Raw genomic sequence first — 24,826 nt, 5'->3', positions numbered from 1 at the left:
TAAGTTAGTTGTGTGTGTTTTTTTTTTTTTTTTTTTTTTAATTTGAGTTAAAAAAAAAAAAAAAAAAAAAAAAAAAAAAAAAAAAAAGTCAATATAGCTTTTATTAAGTTTTAGTTTATTTAGTTTTAGGTACTTAAAACCAAAACTCAATGCTGCCTTGACAACTAGCTGAAATATATTTTATTTTATTTCAGTTAATGTTTTATTTTATTTCAAGTAAATTTTTTTTATGGTTTTGGTTTTCCTTAACCATGGCTGAGATGATTGGGGTCTGAAGCCCCCATAAATATGGTCTAGCAAATGATACGGAAGATATCATTTTATAACAAACCATAGTGAATTCCTCAAAGTCAAGATATTTTGTTAAAGGTATTTAAGAACATAAAATGTTTTTATGAGTAAAAATAAAGAAATAAAAGTAAATATAATATATAAAATTTTAATTTACAAACCCATACATTGTATTATAAATATAAATATATATATAAAATATAAACCATTTATGCCTGAACATATATCTTTGATAAGTTCCAGATGAAACCTCACATAGTATAACTTAAACAATCAATATGAACTTAAAAAAAAAAAAAAAACTTCTTTAGCTAGTTAAAATGAATTTAAACTCAAAAACAGTTCAAATTAGCATGAAGCAGCTATAAACTAGACCTAGTGCCTCTTTCAGTTTAACACCAACAAAACCATAACCAGCAAGCAACTTAAAATATTCACTCACCTCACTAAAGGTCACAAGCTAGGACTGCGACTATCAAGAAAGTCTAGTTGGTTTCACATGACCATGTCTATTGACTGTTAAGGTGTGTGCTTATGTGTTTATGTTCTTACCGTAAGTACCCATCCAATATCCCTAAGGACACACTGCATTGAGAAGTGAGAGAAAATAAGACCGACTGTGGGTTGGACTGCAGGCAGAAGTGGACAGGTGAGCTGTGTGGGACAGTGTGTTTTAACCTGAGCCATTTAAGTGGATGTTCTACAGGTTCTCAAAGGACAGTCATTTGCCCTCTGGCGACAAGCAACACGAACCAAACACTCAAAACTACAGCAGGGGGAGAGCAGAGCTGATAACAGGCTGATCAAATACCAGATAAGCTTAACGTTTCGGGGTAATATGATTTCCAATGAACAACATCTCATGCATGACAGAACTACTACAACACAATAATACTGAATAACACCTTGTTGAACTGTTTAAAAAAAAAAAAAAAAAAAAAAAATGTTTTTATATTAACAAATCTTAATATATATTTCAATCATGACAACTCTTGGAATTAATATAAACAGCATTTATTAATATACATGGAATGTACATAGGTTCGGTCTCATAGGTCTCTGCTGCTGCTGGATGAGTGAGAATACATCTAAAATGCAAATGAAAACATTGAATTTAGGCTGCTGCAAGGAAACATAGGGAGAACCCCCTGAGCAGATCTAGGCAGTTGGTGCTGGGGAAGATGAGGGCAAGCGAAATCCCATGGTGCACTGCAATGATCTGATCCAATTCAAAGTCAGGAATAAATAGTATACTTACGTAGATAGAACAAAACAGAACGATTGAACAACCAATTGGCTTTAAAAGTGAACCAACTAGCTGCTCGGAAGAGTTTCATGACTGAACTATATATATATATATATATATATATATATATATATAAGGAATGTGCATCTCTATAACTGAGGCCGATGCAATACGATACATTAAAGATACATATGAAGCAACTACCAACGCGATGCGATACGATTCACCCCTATTACGATGCAGTGTGATCCGATTTCGATTCGATTCAACACAATGCAATTCAATGCAAAATGTGATGCTATGCAATTCAATTTGTTTACAAAAATAGGGCCCTATGAATTTTTGTGAATAGGACCCCCAGAAATTCTGTGCTGTGTATTTTTAATTTTTCTGGTAATCAAACGAAGGCATAAAACATTCATTTATTTTTAATCAAATGAAATTTAAACAAAGTGCTGCACAACGTGGATGAAAAATTGTGTGATTATTCCTTCAAAAATAAAATCTTAATTATTGCATTATTATTAGTAGTAGTGTTACATTATACCGTACAATAGTAATACAATAGTAGTACATAGTACTGCAATAGTAGCCTAATAGGGCTATATTTCTGTAACAAGTTAAATCGAGGTTTTATTTTGACGGGTGACGCGTTTCGGTGTGTATATGATATGACGATAGAACACGCTTGAGAAACAGTTAAGAGAGGAGAAATCAATCTACATATAAAATACTGGTCACAAATTATTGCTCACTTTCTAAATAATAAAAGTGTAGTGCATCTACTAATAATAATAATATATAAATAAATCAGTTTTTACAGATGCAAATATGTTAGAAACGATGCATCGTGATACAAATGTCAACGTGATACAAATGTCAACTGGTATCCGATGCACACTTTTTTAAATCAATGCATCGCATCGTTAACTTTTATGCCGATGCACCGATGCGAATTGGTGAACCTTAACATCCCTAAATGTTATATACATACACACACACACACACACACACACACACACACAATGAATTATGAACAAATGCACTAACTACAGTAATTACATAAATATTTATATAATATACAATTAAATGTTATTTATTATGAATGTTATTCTTCAAAGAAGAATGTGTATGTTTTTCAACAATTTTATATTTAAAGTAAATAAATTGTACTGGTAAAAAAAATAATAGATTTTGACCATGTACTATGTGGTGGTATATAAACTATTTCACAATTTTTGTTATTAGATTTAACAGAACAATTACATGTTTCATCCTGTTAAAGATATTACAATTAGTAATACACATTACAATAACATTAACACTAACATTAATTTCACAATTATCAATACATTTATTTTTAGTTCATATTTGCTCAGGTCCATTAAATAATATTAACAGATACAACATTTGAATTTAATAATGCATTAAAAGTTGAATTTTAACATATAAGATTACAAAATTTTTCATTTTTAGTTTGTTAACTATTACAAGTAACTAATGTTAAAAAATGTAACATTATAGTAAAAGTGTTATGATATAATCTAATAAATGTTTACATACAGTAACATTAACAAGTAATATATAATTAAGCAGATTTACAATATAAAAATAAGCATTTTTACAGTATCAGATTAGTGATTATAATGGGCGTGAGTTAGTTTTGGTTGTTAAGTTTGCAGATGGTGAAGGCACAGCATCTTAACAGACACACATCCTTTACCTTAATCTCTCATTTCCTGCTGTGAAGCAATCACACTCTGAGTCAGGTGACTGCGTTTCATCATCAGGGCGGATGACTAACCTGTTGAGCAGGTGGGACACTTCAAAACAGCACACGCCAAACTAATGATTTATGTTTTTCAGTTCAGGTAATTAAATAATAAATGAATCATCAGGTGTGATTCAGATCAGAAAGATCAGAAGGCAGGAAATATGAATTTCACAATCCTGTGGTTGATCAATCTTAATTTTCAAAGCATCTAGCAACAAAACTATGTGTTTTAGTAGATTTGTGAGACCATTTAACATTGAATAAACTGATTAATCTCGGCATGGTACATGAATTTGGTAAATAAACAATACCATGGTATACATCAAAGTACCGCCATCTGATAACATCACTGAACTGTATTAGCATTGTACTTTTTGTAGAGGTTATCTATGATTGTGAATAATGTCTGCTTAAATGTTATGACTGGACAATATTTCCTATTATATACTTCCATGACAAGTGTGTTACTAGGCACATTTGGGATCAACGGCTTCTGTTTAACTTTGGTTACTGTTAAACACTAGTTAAACACTCTTTCCCATGGAGGTTATTCATTTGCCCTGACCTAGTAACCCACTGCAAGTCATTCAACAGCAGTCTCGACAGACTGTCAGATAGATAGACAACGTATAATCAAAATCAAATAATAGCCTGGTGTTCTGGTTTAAAACCCCTGTTTTAAAAAACAAAAACATTTGTTTCTATTATCATCGAAATGTAATACATTTCTCACGATAGTGTCAGTTGATACAACTGACACTATGCAAGGAAAAATAAATATGAGCAGGAAAAAATAAAATAAAATGAATGTTTTTACATAAAAAATAGCATCTACATTTCAATCAAAACCCAAATGGATAAAATCAGTTCCCATTCTTTATGTTTTTCTAAAAAAATATTCAGTTAAAAGTTATTAAAAATAGAATAAAATAAAAATAAAACAAACAATCAATCAAATCTCAATGGATAAAATCAGTACTTGTCCTCCAAATTCTAACAAAATATTCTGTAAATGTTTATAAAATGAAATGAAATTTATAAAAAATAAAATAAAAAAAAATATATACAAGCATCCACAATTCAATCAAATCTCAGTGGATAAAATCAATACTCTCCCTACATAATCTCCCACAAAACCTTGTTTAAATGCCTTTTATGTTGTCTTTATCCGATTATTCGAACATGTAACTAAGATAGTACTAAGATAAGCTAGTAAAAACACACTAATCCAAACCAAGGCATCAGGTTTTAGAAACAGAATTTGCTGTAAGTACCCAATGTTGACTGCGTTTCAAAATCCATCCATATATGGTCTCAGTAATTGGGCTTAAAAGCTTTCCAACTATGATCAAATGTCTCACAAAGATTTTCTTGTGGTGACAGAATCACTCTACTGGAATTCAGCACTGAGCAGAAGGAATATGAGAATCCAATAAAAGGTGTCTGTCTGATTCCTGTTTGAACAGGACTAGGGAAAGATCATACATGACATTTCTGCATCTGCTGTGTTTGTGCATTTAGTCGCATTTCCAAATTTAGATATAACCTCAGATATCTTCCATGGGGTCAAAAGGTTGCAGATTTTTCCATGAAAAGCCAGCTAAATGCATCTCTGCGAGGTAAGTTCAAGTGCTCTCTTTCTCTCTGTGCCCCAAATATTCATATATTCACCCTCTCTCAGGATTTAACCATGAATATTTCCCATGACCCTTGACTCCCGTCCTCTTGCCACAGGCTACATGTTGCGTTTTCATGTCCTACTTACAGACAGCAAAATTAACAGCTGATAACAGACATATGAACAAAACAACTGCTAACATGAAAGAGCTATTGAGGCTTCTAAAATGTTATCGTACAGCAGTGAGACTCTAATGCACATTTATGTCAGTAGCTACTTAAAGCTGCATACAGAAGCAGGCGAGATTGGGATGTGATTGCATGGTCCAAAACAAAACTGAGAGCCAAGAAACAAAGCCATCTAAACATACTGTAATTTGCATGTTGCCACAAACCACAGCAGTATACCGGGGACTTTGAGCATGCAGGCAAAAACTGGCAGAGCTCCTAGCGAACGACACAATGAAAGAGTGAAGTGAATAAAGAAAGCTGGATCGGCGTTACATGATTACATGCTAAAAAGTTGTGGCTAGCCACTCATGGGACACAGTAGGAATTCAGTGGAGGGTGCGTCGAGCCACTGCGCACTTGCACTAACACTGCATCTTTTGATATATAACGGACATTAAAACTTGTGGACGTTAAAAAAAGATCAATTGCACATTTTTGTAGCTATCATCAAAATTTTGCTTATTCAAAAAAGTTGATTGATCAATTAAAAATCGATTGATTCTAATTTCTCTTCTTTGGAAGTAACTCACTCAAAATAAACTAGTTAAAAAGGACTAACTAAAGAGCGCCACCCAGAGGCAGCAGCAAAGAGATGCATTCTTACCTGTATGATACCGGTCATGTCTTACAGTAATTTTGTTTTTATGTGTATGTGTATGTGTATTTTATATATATATATATATATATTATATATATATACACACACACACACACACAGTGTTGGGTAAGTTACTTCAAAAAAGTAATTAATTACTAATTACATCATCAATGTTGTATTTAAAATACTTTTCTAATTACGCTGTCTGAAAAGTAATTTAATTACTCAATAAGTAATAAGTTACTAATTACTTCTTAAAATCCCTATAAACCTTGACATAGAAATAGACAATAGAAAGGATAGACAATAGAAAGGAAACTCTTTTAATAATTTAGTCAAACATGGAATAGTTTAGCCTTTTATAGCTTTTTAAAACATTTTAACTTTATTAAAACATATACTATAATACTTTTATTTACTTTATAATACTTAAACATTTTTTAGTAACAAATAGGGATGTCACTATACCAAAAATCTAGTAGTCGGTGCCGATACCACCAAAAGTGCACAATACTCGATTCCAAAGTCGATACCACGGTAAAAATATATAAAAATATAAATAAAACAATGCTATATATTTTTTTCCAGGTAGGTCTAATAGTAAAAATACCACAGAAATTGAATAATCTAATATAAAAATAACTCTGCATAGTCATAACTGTATAAATTAAATATAGATTAATCCTTATTAAAGCTTTTCTTTTGTTGTTTGATTATCATTTATAATAGAGACAGTCAGTAGTAGACAGTAGCATGTTTTAAAGGCTGCTGTCACTAATGGACTGAGACAATATGCTGTTACACATGCTGTTCACATTCACATAACCAACGCGAATAAGACGGGCATTTTGACATAAATGTGTGTGTATTTGAACGTTTATGTGTAATAAACCGTGAAAATCTGACACTCGCGAGAGGCGGCTATGTGTGTGCGCTTTGGTTGAGAGCGCACTGACTGAAGACCGTCTCTCAGAGAGCGCGCGCAGTTTTTTCTCCCTAGGACATAACTTATATACCGTAATGTTCTTGCCTACCTGTGTCAAAAAAAATGAAGTAATTGGAATATTTCCATTCTGCAAAACAGCCACTCGCTTCTGCCGACATCTTCTGACCGCGACTACACAGCCAACTGGTGCGAAGCTGCGAACTCACGCGCAACTGCACTACAGCTAACGACTTTAAAGAGGCAGCGTTCATTTTTACCTTTAGAAGACAAATTTAGATTTTAAATTCAATATTGATTTAAACATAACTGTTGAACTAATTTACAGTATGTAACGCAAGTACATTATAAGTATACTAAGATACTAAGTAAGATACTTAGATACTTAGTAACGCGTTACACCAACTGAGTGTGTGTGTGTGTGGGTATATATATATATATATATATATATATATATATATATATATATATATATATATAAATAAATAAATGCTGAATAGAAACATTAAAAGCTAATAAAAATGATAAAAGCATTTAACAAAATTAATAAACTAAAATTACAAAGAAAACTGAAAATATGAAAATATAAATAGCTAATTAAAAACATTACTAAATGCTTACTAAAACACTATTTAAAAAGGTGGCATAAAAATAAAACTGTATTTAGTAACTTACTAATACCGATATAAAATTCTACTAACACAACACGACACAAACGTAATACTTTTAATTGTCCAAGTGAATCTCATTATGGTCGAATATCATTCAATTAAAGGCAGGGTAGGCAATTTCGGAGTGGTTAGCAATAGCAAGCTAGTTGTGAAAGCATAAAATCCCACCCTCCCTTCAGAGTGTCTCCAAAGCCGCACCTCCATCAAAACACATGAACTGACAGCAGATTCTGCAAAGCGTCACGAGACATGTCTTAAAGCACGTAACATTACAATAATAATGAACATAAACAACTTATAGAGCTCTTACTTGTACCACCTGACTGCTGCAGATTCATTTCAGCGTTGATAGTTTTGCCATCGAAACGCATAAATCCGAGTTGAGGACGTGATAAGAGCTCCGGGTAGAACATCACAGGTTGCCATGATGCCATCTCGTGATTACGGTTATGACATGGAGTGAACACAGCACAATCTCATTGTTTTGGTTCAGGAGGAACTGTAAAATGCGGCTTCTGTGTGTTTGTGGTGCTCGGCCTGTCCACATAGCTTTACGGAACGCGCTGATGACGTGATATCTGCGCGGCGGTATGCAAATACATATGTTGACAGGCACGTAGGACATCCAATCATTGCATTCGGACCGAGTGCAATGATTGGACAAACATTTTTTGGTCCTGAGGCTTCCACAGAAGATATATGCACATTTTTTAATATTTAGACCACTTCTATTATTGATTGCCATCAGGATGTGAAGAGAGTTTCAACCAGTGTAACAAAAAAAAAAAATTCACCCACCCTACCTTTAAAGCTGATGTATCATCATCTATCAATAGTTATGCACATGAAAGAAACATTTTTGCAAACACACCATCAAACCACACTCACCCACTGGGGACACCATCCACCCTCATGCTCTTGCCCAGGACGCCTCCATCACTCATGTACCCTGCCGTTTCCATGGCGACGCCCTCCAGCTCCTCCACCTTCTCTGAGAGTTCAAGGCCGCAGACCACTCTGTTGTGCGTGCAGGTCTGATGCATGTGTGTGTGCCGCCCACAGCCACTGCCGTGGTGTACGAACGCGTTTCCTGAAGAGGGGGCATCACCAGCTTGTAGACGAGGACTGGATGAGCCCAGTCGCCATGGCAGTGCAGAAGCAGGGCGGGAACTGAGGGTAAGCAAGGCCCTCCCATTGATCTCTGTGGTTACTGTGCTGTCAAAGGTCGTCTCGAGCGTGCTGGCAGGTGATGGGTCAGACAGAAAAAACATGAGAAGGTGACAAAACAACCAACTATAGGTCAGTCTCATGGAATATTTGTCAATTTGATAGAGAAAATACATAGCTGGGAATGTAAAATATTGCTGTATATCAAATTTTAAAACGTTATGTGGATCATTTTTTGATACTTATGGAATTTAATGTCATTTTTTGAGTCCCCATTCACTTTCATTCCATGGAAAAGACAAAAATGTTGGTATTCAGATTTATAAAAAGTTTTGAATCAAGTTTTCTCCCATACAATCTGCTCTTTGTTTACTTTGTTCTTTATTTTATTTTATTTCAATCCATGAAAAAAAGTGTTGTAACACTACTGACAACACCAAGTGACAAATGAATTTAAGTAAGCAAAAAGCAGCATTGAGTTTCTGGCAAAATTCTGCATTCTGTCAGAACAGGGTTTCATTGGGATATTAAAACAAGCTTTTTATCCAGTATTAGCAGGCAGTAGGTGGCCCCCAGCCGATTTCATGGCCAGCTTTTGTACCCTGGAAGGCCGAGACGCGTATCAAACTGATCACGGCAAAGACAAAAACCCGGCACCCCCCAAATGAGCTCCTAATGCCAATCAAACTGTCTTCCTCAAAGCCATTTAGAGTTTAACAGTTCGCAAACCCCCAGAGATAAAAGGGTTCACACACCCGGGAACAATGGGGTGCTTTCTGAACTGTGCTGTGATCTCTGTGCCCAGTCATTATTAATGTCATGTTGTACTTCAACCCTACTGAATTGAAGTCATTTAGAGTCTGAACATAAACCGACACCAGAGAAAGTGCAGTAAGAAGCAGCTACCACTAGCGGGAAACCTTTGGGTTGATCGTCAGTTCGCCACAAAAAATAATTTCAACTCAACCCACATTCATTTCCTCCAAAAATGGAGGTTACGAACAGACACTTCTACACAAGTGAAGTGAATGGGGCCTATTTTTGAACATTTAAAAGCAAAAATTTGAAGCTTATAATTCTATAAAAGCACTTGAAAAGTAATATTTTAGATGAAGAAAACTAACTTTGGCCACTTACAGCAGTCAAAAACATACACAAAATATATGAGAAATTGTTATATATCACATTGTTTTTACCTGTGACTGATGTGCGTCGTCCCCCTCAAACTGGACATGGTTTCTTCTAGGTTTTGCCTCAGATCAGCAATGTTTTTCGCAGTACGTAGCCTCTTGGCTTCAGAGTCCTCACCTGAGGAAACCAGACTCATCACCATCACCACAGTCTGCAAACAGCTGCTACCGTAACTCTAAGACATGTCCGAACACACACATTCACACACCTAAAATGCTTCTGAAATGCAGCTAAAACCATAAGAAGCATGGCATAATGTAAATGAAGCAACTCCAAACTCCGTATTAGCATCACAGCACTAACTCTGCCCCTTTTGCTCATGAAGTTAATTCTCCCAGCATTGCGTAAAAGAGCTTTTTGTTTTCTTGCACCAATGTTAACGTACGAAACGTTAGCCAACCGCTGCTTAAAAATAAACACGCAGTGTATGCCGTAGGTGAGAGGGGATTTGGCTGCTCGGATTAACGGCTGTTTACTGATCATGAGGGGTCCACAAGGGGCTCAGAAGGTACACAGCGGACCCACACACACACACACACACACACACACACACTCACACATGATGTAAAACGTGTAAAAGAACGAGTGCCGTGGTAAAGTACATTCCTAGAGGCTATAAAAACCCCCAAACAACCTCTTTCAAAACTGCTCGCTGAGGCTAATGCTAAATCTTTGTTCTCTACTTGCCTTTTGGGTAAAAAAAAAAAAAAAAAAGACTTGCTTCCTCTCAAACTGCTTCAAATATAGAATAGTTTAAAACAGCATTTAGTTTTATTTGCAAAGATATTTGATGGGATGAAAGTTCATAATGCAAAGCAAGTAGGCTATGCTTTGCATTTTCAATGCAAGGGGCACTAGCGGACATTAGCGTAAAAGTCTTTATTCAGTCTTTCAAGTCAACTGCTGTCATGGCAGATTTCTGCTAAGCAGGTTCATTATTGTTAACTAAAACTAAAACAATAAAAAAAACATTTTAAAAGATCTGCTGGAGCTGTGCAGTTAACGCACATGATTATAATGGCCAGAATGTGTCTGAAGTTTCAGCTTAAAATACCCCACAGATAATTTATTATAGCTTGTCAAATTTTGCCCCTATTTGGGTGTGAGCAAAAACACAGTTTTTGTGTGTGTCCCTTTAAATGCAAATGAGCTGCTGCTCCCGGCCCCCTTTCCAGAAGAGGGCGGAGCTTTAACAGCTCATGCTTCAGTTGCTCAACAACAACAAAACAGGAGAATCTCACGCAGCCAAAATGACGATTGTCAGTAACGGTGTTCAGCCTTACATTGTTCAAACAGGAGTCGGACACTGATGGAGAGACTCAGGAAGAAGTTATAACTTATAGAATGCAACTGGATGTTTCTGAATGGTTAGTGGATAAATTTATGTAGTTGCTGTGAAGTTGATTCAGCTCATCGACTAGCATGTGTCGTCATGTTAATCTTTTGTGCAAATCCAGCATTGAACTGATCCTCGTTTGTGAAGCAGTCCAGCGTAAAATGACGGCATGGTAACACTACTCTACTACAACAACTCAATATGTTGAGCCCAACATAGCCTCGCCCCCTTTTTTTGTGTGTGCTCTCGGGAGCAGGGTTTATGTAAATTTTAGGGTTAGTGATGTCACTAACCAGGGAAGAAACTCGGTGTAGTCCCTACCAGCCATTTGTTGTAGTCCTTAAACAGAGAATTCTTTAAAAGAAATATCTCCCTTTGCATTTGAACTTTGAGCGTCGTAACTTTGCAGACGTTGTTTATGCTCTAACAGCAACATTACACACTAACTAAAATTAAAAAAGTTAAATCATAATAAATCACCCCTTTAAATACCTCCTAGGTAGCTTTTTAAAACAGATATAGTCATCCAACACACATCTACTCACTTTCATGCTTCTCAAACATATCCAACATGGTTAGAAGTATCTCCTCATTAACACGAGCAATTCCATCCCACACACAAGAGTGTTGGCTCAAATGCAGCTGATATACACAGCTGAATGTGTTGAGCTCCCCTTCATTCAAAACACTTGGTTGAGTGTGTTCAGTCAACCATTTAGATGATGTTAGAGGTCCTGCAAAACTGTCTACACCCCAGAACCTGTCCTTTCTCCTGAGACTGGAATAGTCGTCTAAGGTGTCCTCATATGAACCATCTCTTGTTCCTCCAGTTCGGAGAGGAGATGCCAACTGACAATGACATTCTGCTTGGTCCATTAAGAAGAAGATTCATTTAGGTCTTCTTCTAGTGGTACAGGTCTTTGTCTCGGTTGCAGAAGAAGACTTCACAGAGCTACTAATGTCCTGCGCTTTTTCTGGTGGCAACGTGTCCCTGACTCTCCTACGCATCTATTAAGATGGATAAATGGTCTGTCTGACACATTCAGAGTTGTTTTCCCAGAGAATGTGCCGACTGATTCGTGAAAGAAGCTCTTGTGACGGCGGTCCTGCCTTTTCCTTTCCTCCATGGAAAAGAGAGGGGAAATTAGAATACAGCTCTCATGTCTACACCAGCCCAGGGAACTTCCCCTGTGGAGAAGAGTTTTTCTCTCTACACAAAGTTCTGACAGACTGAGAAAGGACACACACACACACACACACACACACTCACTCTAATACACTCAGACACACATGCTGGTAGGCCTTGGCAACTCCTAGACATTCATAGCCTTTTACATGCAGATGAGTGCTGTTTTGTTTTCTTGTTCACCCTCAGACTGGCCTGACATTGGCCTCAAAGTTCGGAAAACACTGCTCACTTATTCATAATTAATCAGTGTTGTTTTATACAAAGACACAGTAGATAACCTTGTCCTAACTAGGCATTAGAGTTGGGGAGTAACTAACCAAAAGTGGCAACACTACTAAAATGTTTAGTAGAGTGATATTAGACTGTTTTGAAACAGTTTTTCCCAGTAACAGCAATATTAGCAACATACAGCATTGCAACAATGGTAAAACAACAGAATTGTTTTTACCTCACATGGTTTCCTGAGCAAGCTGAATTTCAGCGATTATTTCAGCGAACTGTTAAATGATTTGCAAAAAATATTCACTATGAAACTCTAAAATGATTTGCTATGAAGTGCTATGAATCACCAAAAAAGATTTGCTGTGAATCACCATAAAGATTTGCTATGAGTAACTAAAATGATTTGCTATAATTCTGCTAATGGTGCAACTCACTAAAATGATTTATGAATCAGTGAAATTATTCACTGTGGATTAGGGCTGCATGATTAATCGAAATTAAACCGCACACGATTTGGCAAAGGCTGCGATTGTTTTATGCGCAGCTTCTCAGTGAAGCACGGCTCTGTGATCAGTAGTAAATGCTGCTCCATCTGAAAGCCAGGGGGCGCTCTCACACAGAAACTCCAAATATGCCCTGCAGAAGTACGATATAATGCACGTCATTCCAGGAAATCCCTATGGGCATCACATTATCGCTGTAGCTGAATAAACAGAAGACTGAAACACTCTGATCGATTAAACATGACTAATAAACACACAACTACGACAATATATGGTTTACAAGGAGTTCTTCAAGCCTTCTCGGGTATTTTCATGATAATAAAATATATTTATAATGCAATGCTAATCGACATACCCTTTATCACTGTAAAGAATACAATGAAATAATATGTTGTTTGCCTTATTCTGTGTAAGGAGACATCTCACAGAAGAAGTTTAAACACTCAACTGATGTTATGAAGTGAGTTTGGAGTAAAAACATGTTATTAAATGTTGTCTTTTGATTCATAAATGCTTCTCATGTTTGGAAAGAAGTTTGAAGCGTGTTGCTTTTTCAAATGCACATTATTACACTTATTGACAAGCTGTGACAAGCCGCAATTTCATAATCGCACTCAGCCAAATCGTTTTAAGCGTGTATTATAGTTATATTATTTTCAATTACAGTTTCAAAGTAGCTTCCCCAACACTGGTATTTGCAACTCAAGTTTATTTTTTCTGTACTCACTCTCAGTGTTGTGAATCATTATGCTCATAATGTTTACCTGTCAGGTTCTCAAGAGAAGTATGGATGGATTTGCTGCACAGGCCTGTTCGTTCTCTCCTTTCCTCCACTCCTGCCACTAGCCCAGTCTTATCAATTTCAGTGTGAGATCTACGTAGAGACAAGACAGCATGCTAGTTCAGAGTCTTATGGAGTATGTAGGATAATGCATTACAGTACCACAAAGGTGTCACCTGTACATGAATGGGGCGACAGTAGCCATGTTGGGATGGTTGTATTGTTGCTGGAGCTGTGGAAGTTGCACACTGACCGTATTGCTGGCTGTTGAGTGGGTCTGCGCACCAAGATTGAGATCTTGGCAACTTTTCCCATCTGAAAATGCTAAGCTAGATGTAGAGCTGTAGTTTCTGTTGTCTTTCTGCCCTTTATGCACAGACAGACCTCCTATTTTTCCGTTTCGTAACCGTTCTCCCTCCACCCCACAAGGGGGCGACGTTACAGTCTTATTTGCAGCTGAACCCTTTCCTCCTTGGCTTGGTTTGGGAATTCCACTCATGGCTGATTTGGCATTGTCTTTCTTTACTTTGTTTCCTTTGGGAACAGCCTTCTTAGACTCTAGTACAAGTCCATCAGTTTTGGTGTCTCCTTTAAGGTGTTCAGGTTCTGAAACAGGAAGCTGTTTGAGCTTTTCTTTCTCTTTAAGCTTTGACTTCTCTTTAACTTTTTCAGATGCTTTTGCCGAGGTTATTTTCGGTGCCAAAGCCCTTCCGAGCGTCAACTGAGCAATGCCTTTCAGCGCTAGCTTGGGACTTGAGCTGCCGGAACTGCTGGGGGTGACAGGCCGCTGGTTTCCAGAGTGGATGGGGCAAATCTGGCGGCCTTCTTCTGGTTCAACAGCATCTACATCATCTGTACTGACAACCTTGGAGGCTCTGGAACCTGTTTTGCTGTTGAAGAGCTTTAGCTTTTCCAGCATGGACTTCTGGGCAATCACCTTAGGGGGAACCTCAAGAGAATCTGGTGCTGGTTGTTTAACCGTGACCATGGAGGATGTAGCAGTGTGTTTAGCGCTGAGCGACTTGCTTCTCCAGGGTTTAGAGGTGGTAGTTGTGGCGCTGGAGCAGCTGGGTGGAGGAATGGAAGAGCTGATTGGTCCATGATCAACCATTATAGGTGATGGGGTTGTTTTCTCTGTAAATTCAAGAAATATAACATTTTATAAGCTCTTCATCACAACCGCCTCTGTACTTTGCAAAAAGATGACCAAAATTCCTCAAGTACACATCCATATTGTCAAATATCACAATGGTGAAGAGCGAGGTTCTCTCATTTCCATTTCTTTTGTTCTGTGAGATTTATATTTAACCTAAATAAAGATTATTTGCATTTAATGACAGAATTGTTCAAGTAATTTTTAAGGTATATATTGTTTTTTATTGTTTGGTGTCACTTTTTGTACATTCAACTACTGTAACAGGCAATTTGCCAAGTCAGGAGGACAAATAGTCACTCTGGCACAGAGAAAGTGGGTCAAATCTTTCAAACGCTAGCAAGTGCAGTCAAGCTGTTGCACATAGACATTAGTGAATGTGACGCCCAAGGGAGTTTGAAAATATGAGAGCGTATTGGATGAAGTGCTGAAAAAAGGAAGCATGAACTATGAAAAGAAACATTTGAAGTATGTGAAGAAATGTATTAATATTTATTTTTGAGATCCAGGGTCTTTTCTCTAGGATTGTTGGCAAAGGAGACTGACTGTGGAGCATTTCATGACATTTGAGATATGAGTAAAGAATGATCATTTGGATAAATATAAACAAACCATTTCCAAGGCACATTTTTAATGTGCTTTCTGTCATAAAACTAATTTGATTAAAAATTGACAAATTACTTTTATTATTACATACAGTATAGTATAAATAGCATATATAATTAGTCTGAATTGCATGAAAATTCAGTATGTAATGAAACCGAACTCTTGCAAAGTTTAAGTAAACATTTGAAACGTTTCATTTTACCTGTTCCGATCACTCTCTTTTACTATTTCCCCGTTTCCCTGATTTCATTTCCCTGTGCTGCTAAACTGGTGGTTGCCCTTGTATGCAGTATTTATTTACTAGCCTGTTGAAAACTCAGTTTAGCGGCGCTTACCTTACAGGCAATCTGAGCAAAATTCATAACAGTCATCTTCCTCGCTTGTCTTCCTAGCCGTTTGAAGTCACTGTATATAAAGTTCTGTCATTATCATTGACTTTTCTTTCTCTGCTTCTTCTTGCACTGGTTTTGCCACAAGTACACTAATTAGAGCTGAATCAGTGAGCAGTAAACGCCTCATCACCAGATCCAGCAGCTGAGAGTCCACACAAACCACACACACAAACACGAATGCATGCATGCACACAGACATGTACATCATGTATGTGCAAATGGGGAAAATTATTTTTTAGATGGCTTAATGCATATGGCTTGAATACAAAAATTCCACATATTCTCAGTCACTCAACTATGTGTCATGTTAGAGGGGAAACAACCACGCTAAATAACTAAATGCTAAAGTGTGTAAACCAAACCCGCCATAATGAAACAACAGCGTGCCAAAAATGTGTCAACATGCAATTACAGAATCATAAAAATGTGAACATTATGAGCAGTTACCCAACTCAGAGATTAAACAAGGGAACATCAAGGGAGGATGGTTTGGATCACTCATTGTGAGCAAGAAAAATGTTCAAATGAAAATGATGAAACATTTGATTCAAAATATATTGTAGACCTTGAAATGTCAATTCATGTACAATAACAGCTGGCTCAAAAAATGAAAACAACTATCAAATTATCTTTATGGTCAAAAAGGCCCATGAATTACCATAAAAGTACCATGAAGTACAAGTCAATTGACTTGTGCGCATTTTTCAAGCTTTTTGAAGCCATACGATAACTTAGCATGAGGAACAGACCTAAATTCTCTTCATTATCCACTGATATAAGGAGTCCATATAACTCAAATGTATGCACACCAAAGCACCCATGGAAAAAAAACATTACAGAATTCACAGTGTACATTATGTGTACAGTGCAACAGCAAAGAGCTTGTTTACAGTTAGACAAGTCAAGTTGCAATACCGAACAGAACCACATGTACAGTAGATGCAGTAAACCGACTGCCTTGACCTGAATGCATTTACCTACTACAGTACATGGCTCCATTCAGAATTACTAAACACAGCAACATACACCTGACAAATCCTGAATGTGTGTGGAAACAACGTGAATGTACTTAAATGCATCTGTGCATAAATACAATGTTGGATCAGTGCGTCGAGAGCGGACATAACGTTACACTTTTTGTTTGCGCATCAATATAACAGACTCACGCGTGCTTACTGTACATCACCGCAATCTTTTTACCTTGATTGCAATCCTCATTCATCAAAAAATTATTAGCGAGACGCTGGTTTGCTTTATCCAGCTGAGAAACAGAGTTTGCGTATCATCTGTCTATACAGCAGTGTTCTGTTCAGTCTGTATTTCACACAGTGCGATTTGTGAGGGCTCGCGCTTTTCAGAAGCAATCACAGAATATGACAGAGACACATACTGGAATGAATAATTCATGATTATTGCACAGGTGTGCCTTAGGCTGGCCACAATAAAAGGCCACTCTAAAATGTGCAGTTTTATCACACAGCACAATGCCACAGATGTAGTGTATATACATACATACAAGTGTATATACATATATACATACATTTTTTTCCAGAGCTTAAGACTTTAAAATCTACTATTTGTTGAATAGAAAAGAGCAGCTTGGACATTCTAAATAGCTTCTTCTTTTTTTTTTTTTTTTTCTATTTTAATACTTTTTGAGAAATATATTTACATATTAATTTCAGAAACTAAAACTGGTATTTTAATAATAATAGTTTTTAATTATATATTTAAAAAAGTAACAGTTTTATTTTCTTAAAAAAAAGGTTTTCTTTTTTTTGACCAATAAATATCAATACCAATTTGAGCAAGGAAAAGGACATTTTTTCACAGGTAATTCAGTAAAAAATGATGCAAGAATAAAGTTTGCCGATTCCATGGGCAGTGTGGCCTTGTGGTTAAAGATCTGAATAAAAGGTTATAAAAGGTTGTAAAAGGTTTGAATACCTCAAGGAGTGATTCATTATGTACTGAGCAAGAACCTTTGGGGGTTTTTTCCAGGACGATTTTCCTTGTAGTAAATATACATGCTTGAATAACAGTTTTTGCTAAATGACTGCTTACATACTCTTACATAACACACAAGATTGTGAAAATGAATGTGATTAACTCACCTCTTTCATGAGCGCAGGCAGAGATTGACGGCTTTAATCGGTCACACTGGTTGAAGCTTTGGCTGCGTCTGTTGGTGTTCGAGGTTCGAGGTTTACTCTCTCCACCCGTTCCAGCCGCCCTCACAGAGGGGCTCTGAAGCCTGACAAAGAGTTCAGTCAGCCTTTCTCTTTAAACAATAACTATTTATGCTGCAAAGACCCAAGACTAGAGTGCCAATTATATAAATAAACCTCAGTGACCTTTTTATATTAAATTCCATTTCTGATCATATGATCGAGAACAAAATGACTATTGAAGGGGATTCACATGTTTTTTTTGGCCTTGAGGAAACAAGACAGGCTTGTGTAGAATCACAAGATCACCAGTAGATGGTGCTGTTGTGTAGTTATTTACTAGCAGGACAAGGAGATGTAAATTAGACACATTGTGATGTTTTATAGAGTGGACGTAGAAATGTGGAAAGCTGACCTAGAGTTCTTTTTCTGAGCAACTGAGAGTTTCACAGCTTTTTTCTGATTGGAGCCTTTTGATGGATGACTTCAAGATCAAGAGGAAAACAAAAGAGAAAGAAAAGGGGATGAATAGAATAGTTAGAGAAATAGCAAGTGCTGTTATTGTTAACTAAAACTAAAATGATTCATGTTTTTGTTAATTGAAATAAAGCTGAAAAAAATAACATATTTCTACTATTACTAATATAACTAATATTTCATATAAGATGAAAAACTTAACTTAAAAAGCCTTAAGAAATGGCAACTAACTAAAATAAAATAAGTTGAAGTACTACAATTCTAAATAAAAAAAATAAAATAAAAAAAATGAATGAATACACACTAAAACTAAAATATTAAAATGAAAAAAAAAAAAAGACAAAAATACATAAAATTACTTAAACTAAAATGAAAATAAAACTGAAATAAAAAATATAAAAATTCAAAATATTAATAAATACTATAATAGTATATAAATTATACTAACAAAACACTGGAAATAACAGAGAACTTGTAAGTTAGAAATGGAAATGAAAGGTTAATCATTGGAAATGTTAAGGGTATAAAAAGTAGGAAGAAAAAGTCCAGTGCGACAAGAATCGTATCCTTCCCTCCATCCAAATTATTTAAAGATTAAAAATTGATTATTGATTTGTCAATCCAGCTGCTATGCTGTCTGTCTATGTAGAAGCTATCCAGTAGATAAGTTGGAGAATAATACCTGGACTGCAGGTCTGTCTGTGTTTTCTGTGCACATGGGGAGGAGGTGTAGTGTTGCTGGATAGGAGAAGGACAGGGAGAGCTACAGGGAGAGGCGTGAGGAGGCAGGGCAGGACTGGCGCATCGGTGGGCCTGGTTGTTCTGGAGCATCTGAACATTGCTGGAGGCCTGTTTCAAAGTCTGCTGCTGCTGCCTGAAGCGCGACAGAATGAAGAAAAGGCCTAAAATGGCTTTCAGATTGCCATTGCGGATCTCTGTGGTTTGGCAGAAAAAGAAAAGAATCTTGTTGGCATCTTGTTTCAAATATTAATGAGCATTAGTTAAGAGTCCGCTCACCTTCGGCACAAAGTCCCTTTATGTTGACTCCTTTAGCAGCCAGGAAGCTCAGACAGGCATCAATGTTCTCAATCTGTTTGAGAGAGAAACACGGACATACATCAAGAGCTTGCTGTCGGAAATCAAGCCTAATAACCAACTCCCCTCGGAAAATGTGACCCCACCACGGCCGGTTTGCACACTACACTCAGGTGTACAGGAAACATAACCAAACAGATGGTGCTCAATAGGGTAGAGTTGTGGTTTACAACCCCGTGGGTCCGTCCTGCAGTGTTCCTGTGATATTACAATGTATATCCTGACCACTGGCGAGACGACAGACTACAGCATGCTGGTTAACGGCAGGATTTTAAGGTCAACAAGACCTGCCATTGTCATCCCTGAGGTTGTTTCTTAAAGGGACAGTTTAACCAAAAATGAAATTTCTGTCATAATATACTCGCCCTCATTTGCAGTCATGTATATTTGACTTAAAGGGTTAGTTCACCCAAAAATGAAAATAATGTCATTTATTACTCACCCTCATGCCGTTCCACACCCGTAAGATCTTTGTTAATCTTCGGAATGCAAATTAAGATATTTTTGTTGAAATCCGATGGCTCAGTGAGGCCTGCATAGCCGGCAATGACATTTCCTCTCTCAAGATCCATTAATGTACTAAAAACATATTTAAATCAGTTCATGTGAGTACAGTGGTTCAATATTAATATTATAAAGCGACGAGAATATTTTTGGTACGCCAAAAAAACAAAATAATGACTTATATAGTGATGGCCGATTTCAAAACACTACTTCATGAAGCTTCGGAGCGTTATGAATCTTACATTAATGGATCTTGAGAGAGGAAATGTCATTGCTGGCTATGCAGGCCTCACTGAGCCATCGAATTTCAACAAAAATATCTTAATTTGCGTTCCGAAGATGAAAGAAGGTCTTACGGGTGTGGAACGGCATAAGGGTAATAGTAATAAATGAGTAATAAATGACATTATTTTCATTTTTGGGTGAACTAACCCTTTAAACTGTAGATATTCAGTGAATAGGAACTTAAAGGGTTAGTTCACCCAAAAATGAAAATTATCCCATGATTTACTCAGCCTCAAGCCATCCTAGGTGTATATGACTATCTTCTTTCAGATGAACACAATCAGAGATATACTTAAAAAATATCCTGGCTCTTCCAAGCTTTATAATGGTAGTGAATGGGGGGCCTGATTTTGAAGCCAAAAAAAGTGCAACCATCCATTGTAAAAGTACTCCACATGGCTCCGGAGGGTTAATAAAGGCCTTCTGAAGGGAAATTATGTTTTTTTTTTATTAACTATAATACCTAGCTTCCGGCAGATGGCCATACACATCGATTTGTAGGGCTGGGACAATACATCGAATCTCGATTCATGATATGAAGAATTCGGAGCGATTCTGATATTTTCAGACATATCGCAATTCTCTCTCAAATCGATTCTGAGCTTAGTTTTTAAACAGCAGATGGCACTACTGTTTTAGAAACACTCATACACTGCCTGCATCCAGTTCCTTTACACACACCACTTAAACCTAAAATAATCATTCATAAAGTTCGAAAAGGTTGAAGCAAATTACAAATCTCGCATCATAAAAGCATTCTTTATGTGCGTTTGAGTGTGCAGTTAAAAACTAGCCTAGAGTGCCATCTGCTGTTAAAACTAAGGTCAGAATCAATTAGAGAGAGAAAATATCAAGATCGATCCAGATTCATTGTATCGATCGAGAATCGATGCATCATCCCAGCCCTATAGATTTGCAGTGGAAGAGTAACCCCTGAACCGACGCATAACGCATCGACGAACGCGGAAGTGCAGAAGATAGAGCAAAACAAAACACCGGTCATGAATTAGAAGTCTATCTTCTATATAAGAGAAAAGGAGCTTAATTTTGTTGCAAAGCCCTATTTGTTTGAACCGTGAGAGGCGTCTAAGCTTATGCTATTCCATGTCATACATCGCGTCTAGGGTTACTCTTGTGGCACAAGTCGACTTGTGCAGTATGCGTACAGTCGTCTGCCGGAAGCTATTTATTTTAGATTATAAAGTTTTAAATATGTAAAAAAAACAATCGCTTCGCTCCAGAAGGCCTTTATTAACCCACTGGAGCCGTATGGATTATTTTTATGATAGATGGATGCATTTTTTGGGGGCTTCAAAATCGGGGCCCCCATTCACTGCCATTATAAAGATTGGAAGAGCCAGGATGTTTTTAAAGATATCTCCGATTGTATTCGGATGGCTTGAGGGTGAGTAAGTCACGGGGTAATTTTCATTTTTGAGTGAACCATCCCTTTAAATTTCAGTGTGTTCCTCAAACAAAGCCTTGTAATATAGAGCACATGCTGTATGGACTACCTTTATGGTGCTAGTTGAAATGAAGCTGATTAAAATAAAGCTAAAATTATAAAATAAAACATAAATATTACATTAAAAAATTAGAAATGTTGTCTTAGCAACTAACTGAAATAAAATAAGTTGAAGTACTACAACTATAACAAATTGAACGGGATAATTAAAAAAAAAAAAAAAAAAAAAAAAAAAAAAAATCTTTACCCTTAAATGCATAAATGTTTCGCCAATCATATTCTGATATTCAGGTCTTTAGCATGCCGGATGTATATCTAACACGGATTACAAAAGAACAATATAAAAAGCATATTTTGTTGCCCTTTGGAACTTGGAAGGTTTCATTTTGAGCAGGTGGTTTTTACTATCATCATGTCACCATCAGAGCTCATTTCTACCATATTCTCAAAACTATGGTTTTCAACAATATTTTGATCACTGACAGCTTCTTCACCAGATTTATCATCAAGTGACAGTGACACTAATATCTGATTGCGAGTTCGACAGATTGTGGTACAAGCAGTACAGAAATACAATAAACCAATTTTGAGTCGTACCATTTGAGAGCGACTCTCTGGGAATCCATTGATATCTGCAATCTTCTCATTTGCTGAATGGAAAAAAGAAAACAGAGGCACTGAATTAAAGTAACACCGTTATATACCTGCTAAATGGATTTATGAACACATCATCCACTTGGTGTGGTCTTCAGGTTTTTGTATTTGTAATAGGAACGAGAATAGGAATGCGTATCCTCCTCTCGTATATATTTATTACATTTTGGCTTAATAAAATGCTCACAACTCAGTTTGTAGCCTCATAAACCATCCACAAATTGGCCCTTTTCAGAACTGATCTCATAAAACAGCTTCAGAACATAACAAAGGTGGTGAGTTTTCGTTATACTTATGTGTGTCCATTTCTTTCCCAGTCCACCTCCTCTACCTACTTATTATGGTTAGATTTACTGGTATGGTGGAGCAAAATTGTAGGTTTTATGTATTAATTTTTTTTCTGAAGGAAGAAGAGGGGTTTGTTGAAGTATGGAAAATTATTTTTTTTATATCTTTAATCTTACCTACAACCTGAATGATTTCTGCCAACAAAACGCCATCGGCAACATCCTGTTGGAGGTCTTTAATCAGGCGTGTGTGTCCGGACTTGGCTAGGTAGTGGTTGGCCCAATCTGTATAAATCTATTCATCCAAAGAAAAATAGAGAGAGACCGAATCAGGAAAAGGCACTTAACATCTAACTCTGGGTTTAGAGCTTACATGGATGAAAGACAAATGCCACATTGTGGTCCATCAGTTACCATTTAAATATCAGAGTGTAGACAAGGAAATTTCCAAGAAAATTAATATAAGCAAGCTGTCAAAAGGGTCTGGAATATGAGGTTGTACATCTAATTAAAAAAAAAAAAAAAAAAAAAAAAAATGATCTTGAAACATTAACACAAAATGTAAACAGTAGTATGCTATCTTTGGGAACATTTGATTATTTAGCATTTTTAAACCAATTACTTTTTGCATTAAAAATAGCAAAACTGTAAATAATACTAATAATAATTGTATTGTATTTATTTGAATAAATATTTTTAAATGTTTAAAATAAACATTTTTATATAAACAATGGCAGTCTGATGAAAATTTTTATTGTTAAATATTTAAAAATACATTAAAAATGTATATGTATAAAAATATATTACATATATACACAAATTATAAATGAAAAAAATGGCAGTCTGAATAAATTTTACAATATTTGTTGTCATTATTTGAATACATATTTTAAGAAATATTTTTAAAAATGTGGTTGTTATTGCTTCCGGATCATTCACCACTCTCAAAAATTATAGATGAAGTTAGGCACATTGCATTGTGTGATACAGTATCCAATGTTGTTTGTTCTAGTTGTATACAGAATGAATTGTGTATTTTATGCATACAAAACATTTGAATAATGTGTATGGTATACATACTGCAAAATTAGCATGTGTAATATGGTACTATGCCATTCTAAACATACCTGATGCCCTTTTATTTTATTCGTAATCATCACGCAACTACAAAAGTGAGCATTGGGAGGCAGCACAGTATCAATAGGACCCTAGTCTCTGACTACCACAAGTGCAGAGGTCAGAAATAAAGGGCTGTAGGTGTTTTGTTGCTGGTGTAGTTATGTCTAAATGGGACAAAAGAACTGGTGTGACTGCACATCATGCAGATAAAGAGTCAAGCATGGACCATTTCAAACTGGAGCCACTGCTGGTTTTAATACAGAGACTCCTTGTGAGTTCTGCAGGGGGCTGTTTGTATTTCTGCCCACAGAGCCCGGAGAACCGCTCCACCCCTTCACTGTAAACAAAACCTCTAGGCTGCGGTGGACAGCATGTGGGAATAATAATCTTGAATAATAAAAACATAGGGGAAAGAGGTATGTGTAACCAGGTTCCATGTTAACATAAAAAATGCATTACATGGTTAACGCAATAACATTAGAACAAATCAGCATTTAGCCATCATGTTCTGTTTGGGGTCTAAAAGACCCTACAGTAATTTTAATAACTTGAACATATTGGTTAACACTATCTATTTTTAAGAGAACTGTTCATAAACATCATAACAAATCAATCTCAAGTCAGTCACAACCAAAAAAAAAGGGTTAAAGGGTTAGTTCACCCAAAAATGAAAATTCTGTCATTAATTACTCATCCTCATGTTGTTCCACACCCGTAAGACCTTCATTCATCTTCGGAACACAAACTAAGATATTTTTGATAAAATCCGATGGCTCAGTGAGGCCTGCATTGACAGTAAGATAATTAACACTTTCAGATGCCCAGAAAGCTAAAGACATATTTAAAACAGTTCATGTGACA

General features: G+C 36.3%; 1 protein-coding gene across 8 annotated transcripts in view; it reads right to left on the bottom strand.

Annotated features, from left to right (window-relative positions):
* The window catches only part of nav2b (neuron navigator 2b), a 104,085-nt gene that overhangs the window by 54,679 nt on the left and 24,580 nt on the right, over positions 1 to 24,826 (bottom strand). For 7 of the 8 annotated variants that reach the window (XM_051884233.1, XM_051884228.1, XM_051884232.1 and 4 more), the window contains exons 2-11: positions 23,024 to 23,141; positions 22,503 to 22,555; positions 19,574 to 19,646; positions 19,239 to 19,491; positions 18,495 to 18,563; positions 18,026 to 18,165; positions 13,937 to 14,894; positions 13,744 to 13,853; positions 9,735 to 9,846; positions 8,260 to 8,610 (exon numbers count right to left, since the gene is read on the bottom strand). In XM_051884233.1, the coding sequence (XP_051740193.1) occupies positions 8,260 to 8,610; positions 9,735 to 9,846; positions 13,744 to 13,853; positions 13,937 to 14,894; positions 18,026 to 18,165; positions 18,495 to 18,563; positions 19,239 to 19,491; positions 19,574 to 19,646; positions 22,503 to 22,555; positions 23,024 to 23,141 (2,237 nt within the window). The remainder of the gene's footprint in view (positions 1 to 8,259; positions 8,611 to 9,734; positions 9,847 to 13,743; positions 13,854 to 13,936; positions 14,895 to 18,025; positions 18,166 to 18,494; positions 18,564 to 19,238; positions 19,492 to 19,573; positions 19,647 to 22,502; positions 22,556 to 23,023; positions 23,142 to 24,826) is intronic. The other variant, XM_051884231.1, reaches the window with a different exon arrangement.

Source organism: Ctenopharyngodon idella, chromosome 24 (assembly GCF_019924925.1).
Source record: "Ctenopharyngodon idella isolate HZGC_01 chromosome 24, HZGC01, whole genome shotgun sequence".
NCBI lineage: Eukaryota > Metazoa > Chordata > Actinopteri > Cypriniformes > Xenocyprididae > Ctenopharyngodon > Ctenopharyngodon idella.
This window is presented reverse-complemented; position numbering and strand designations above follow the sequence as displayed.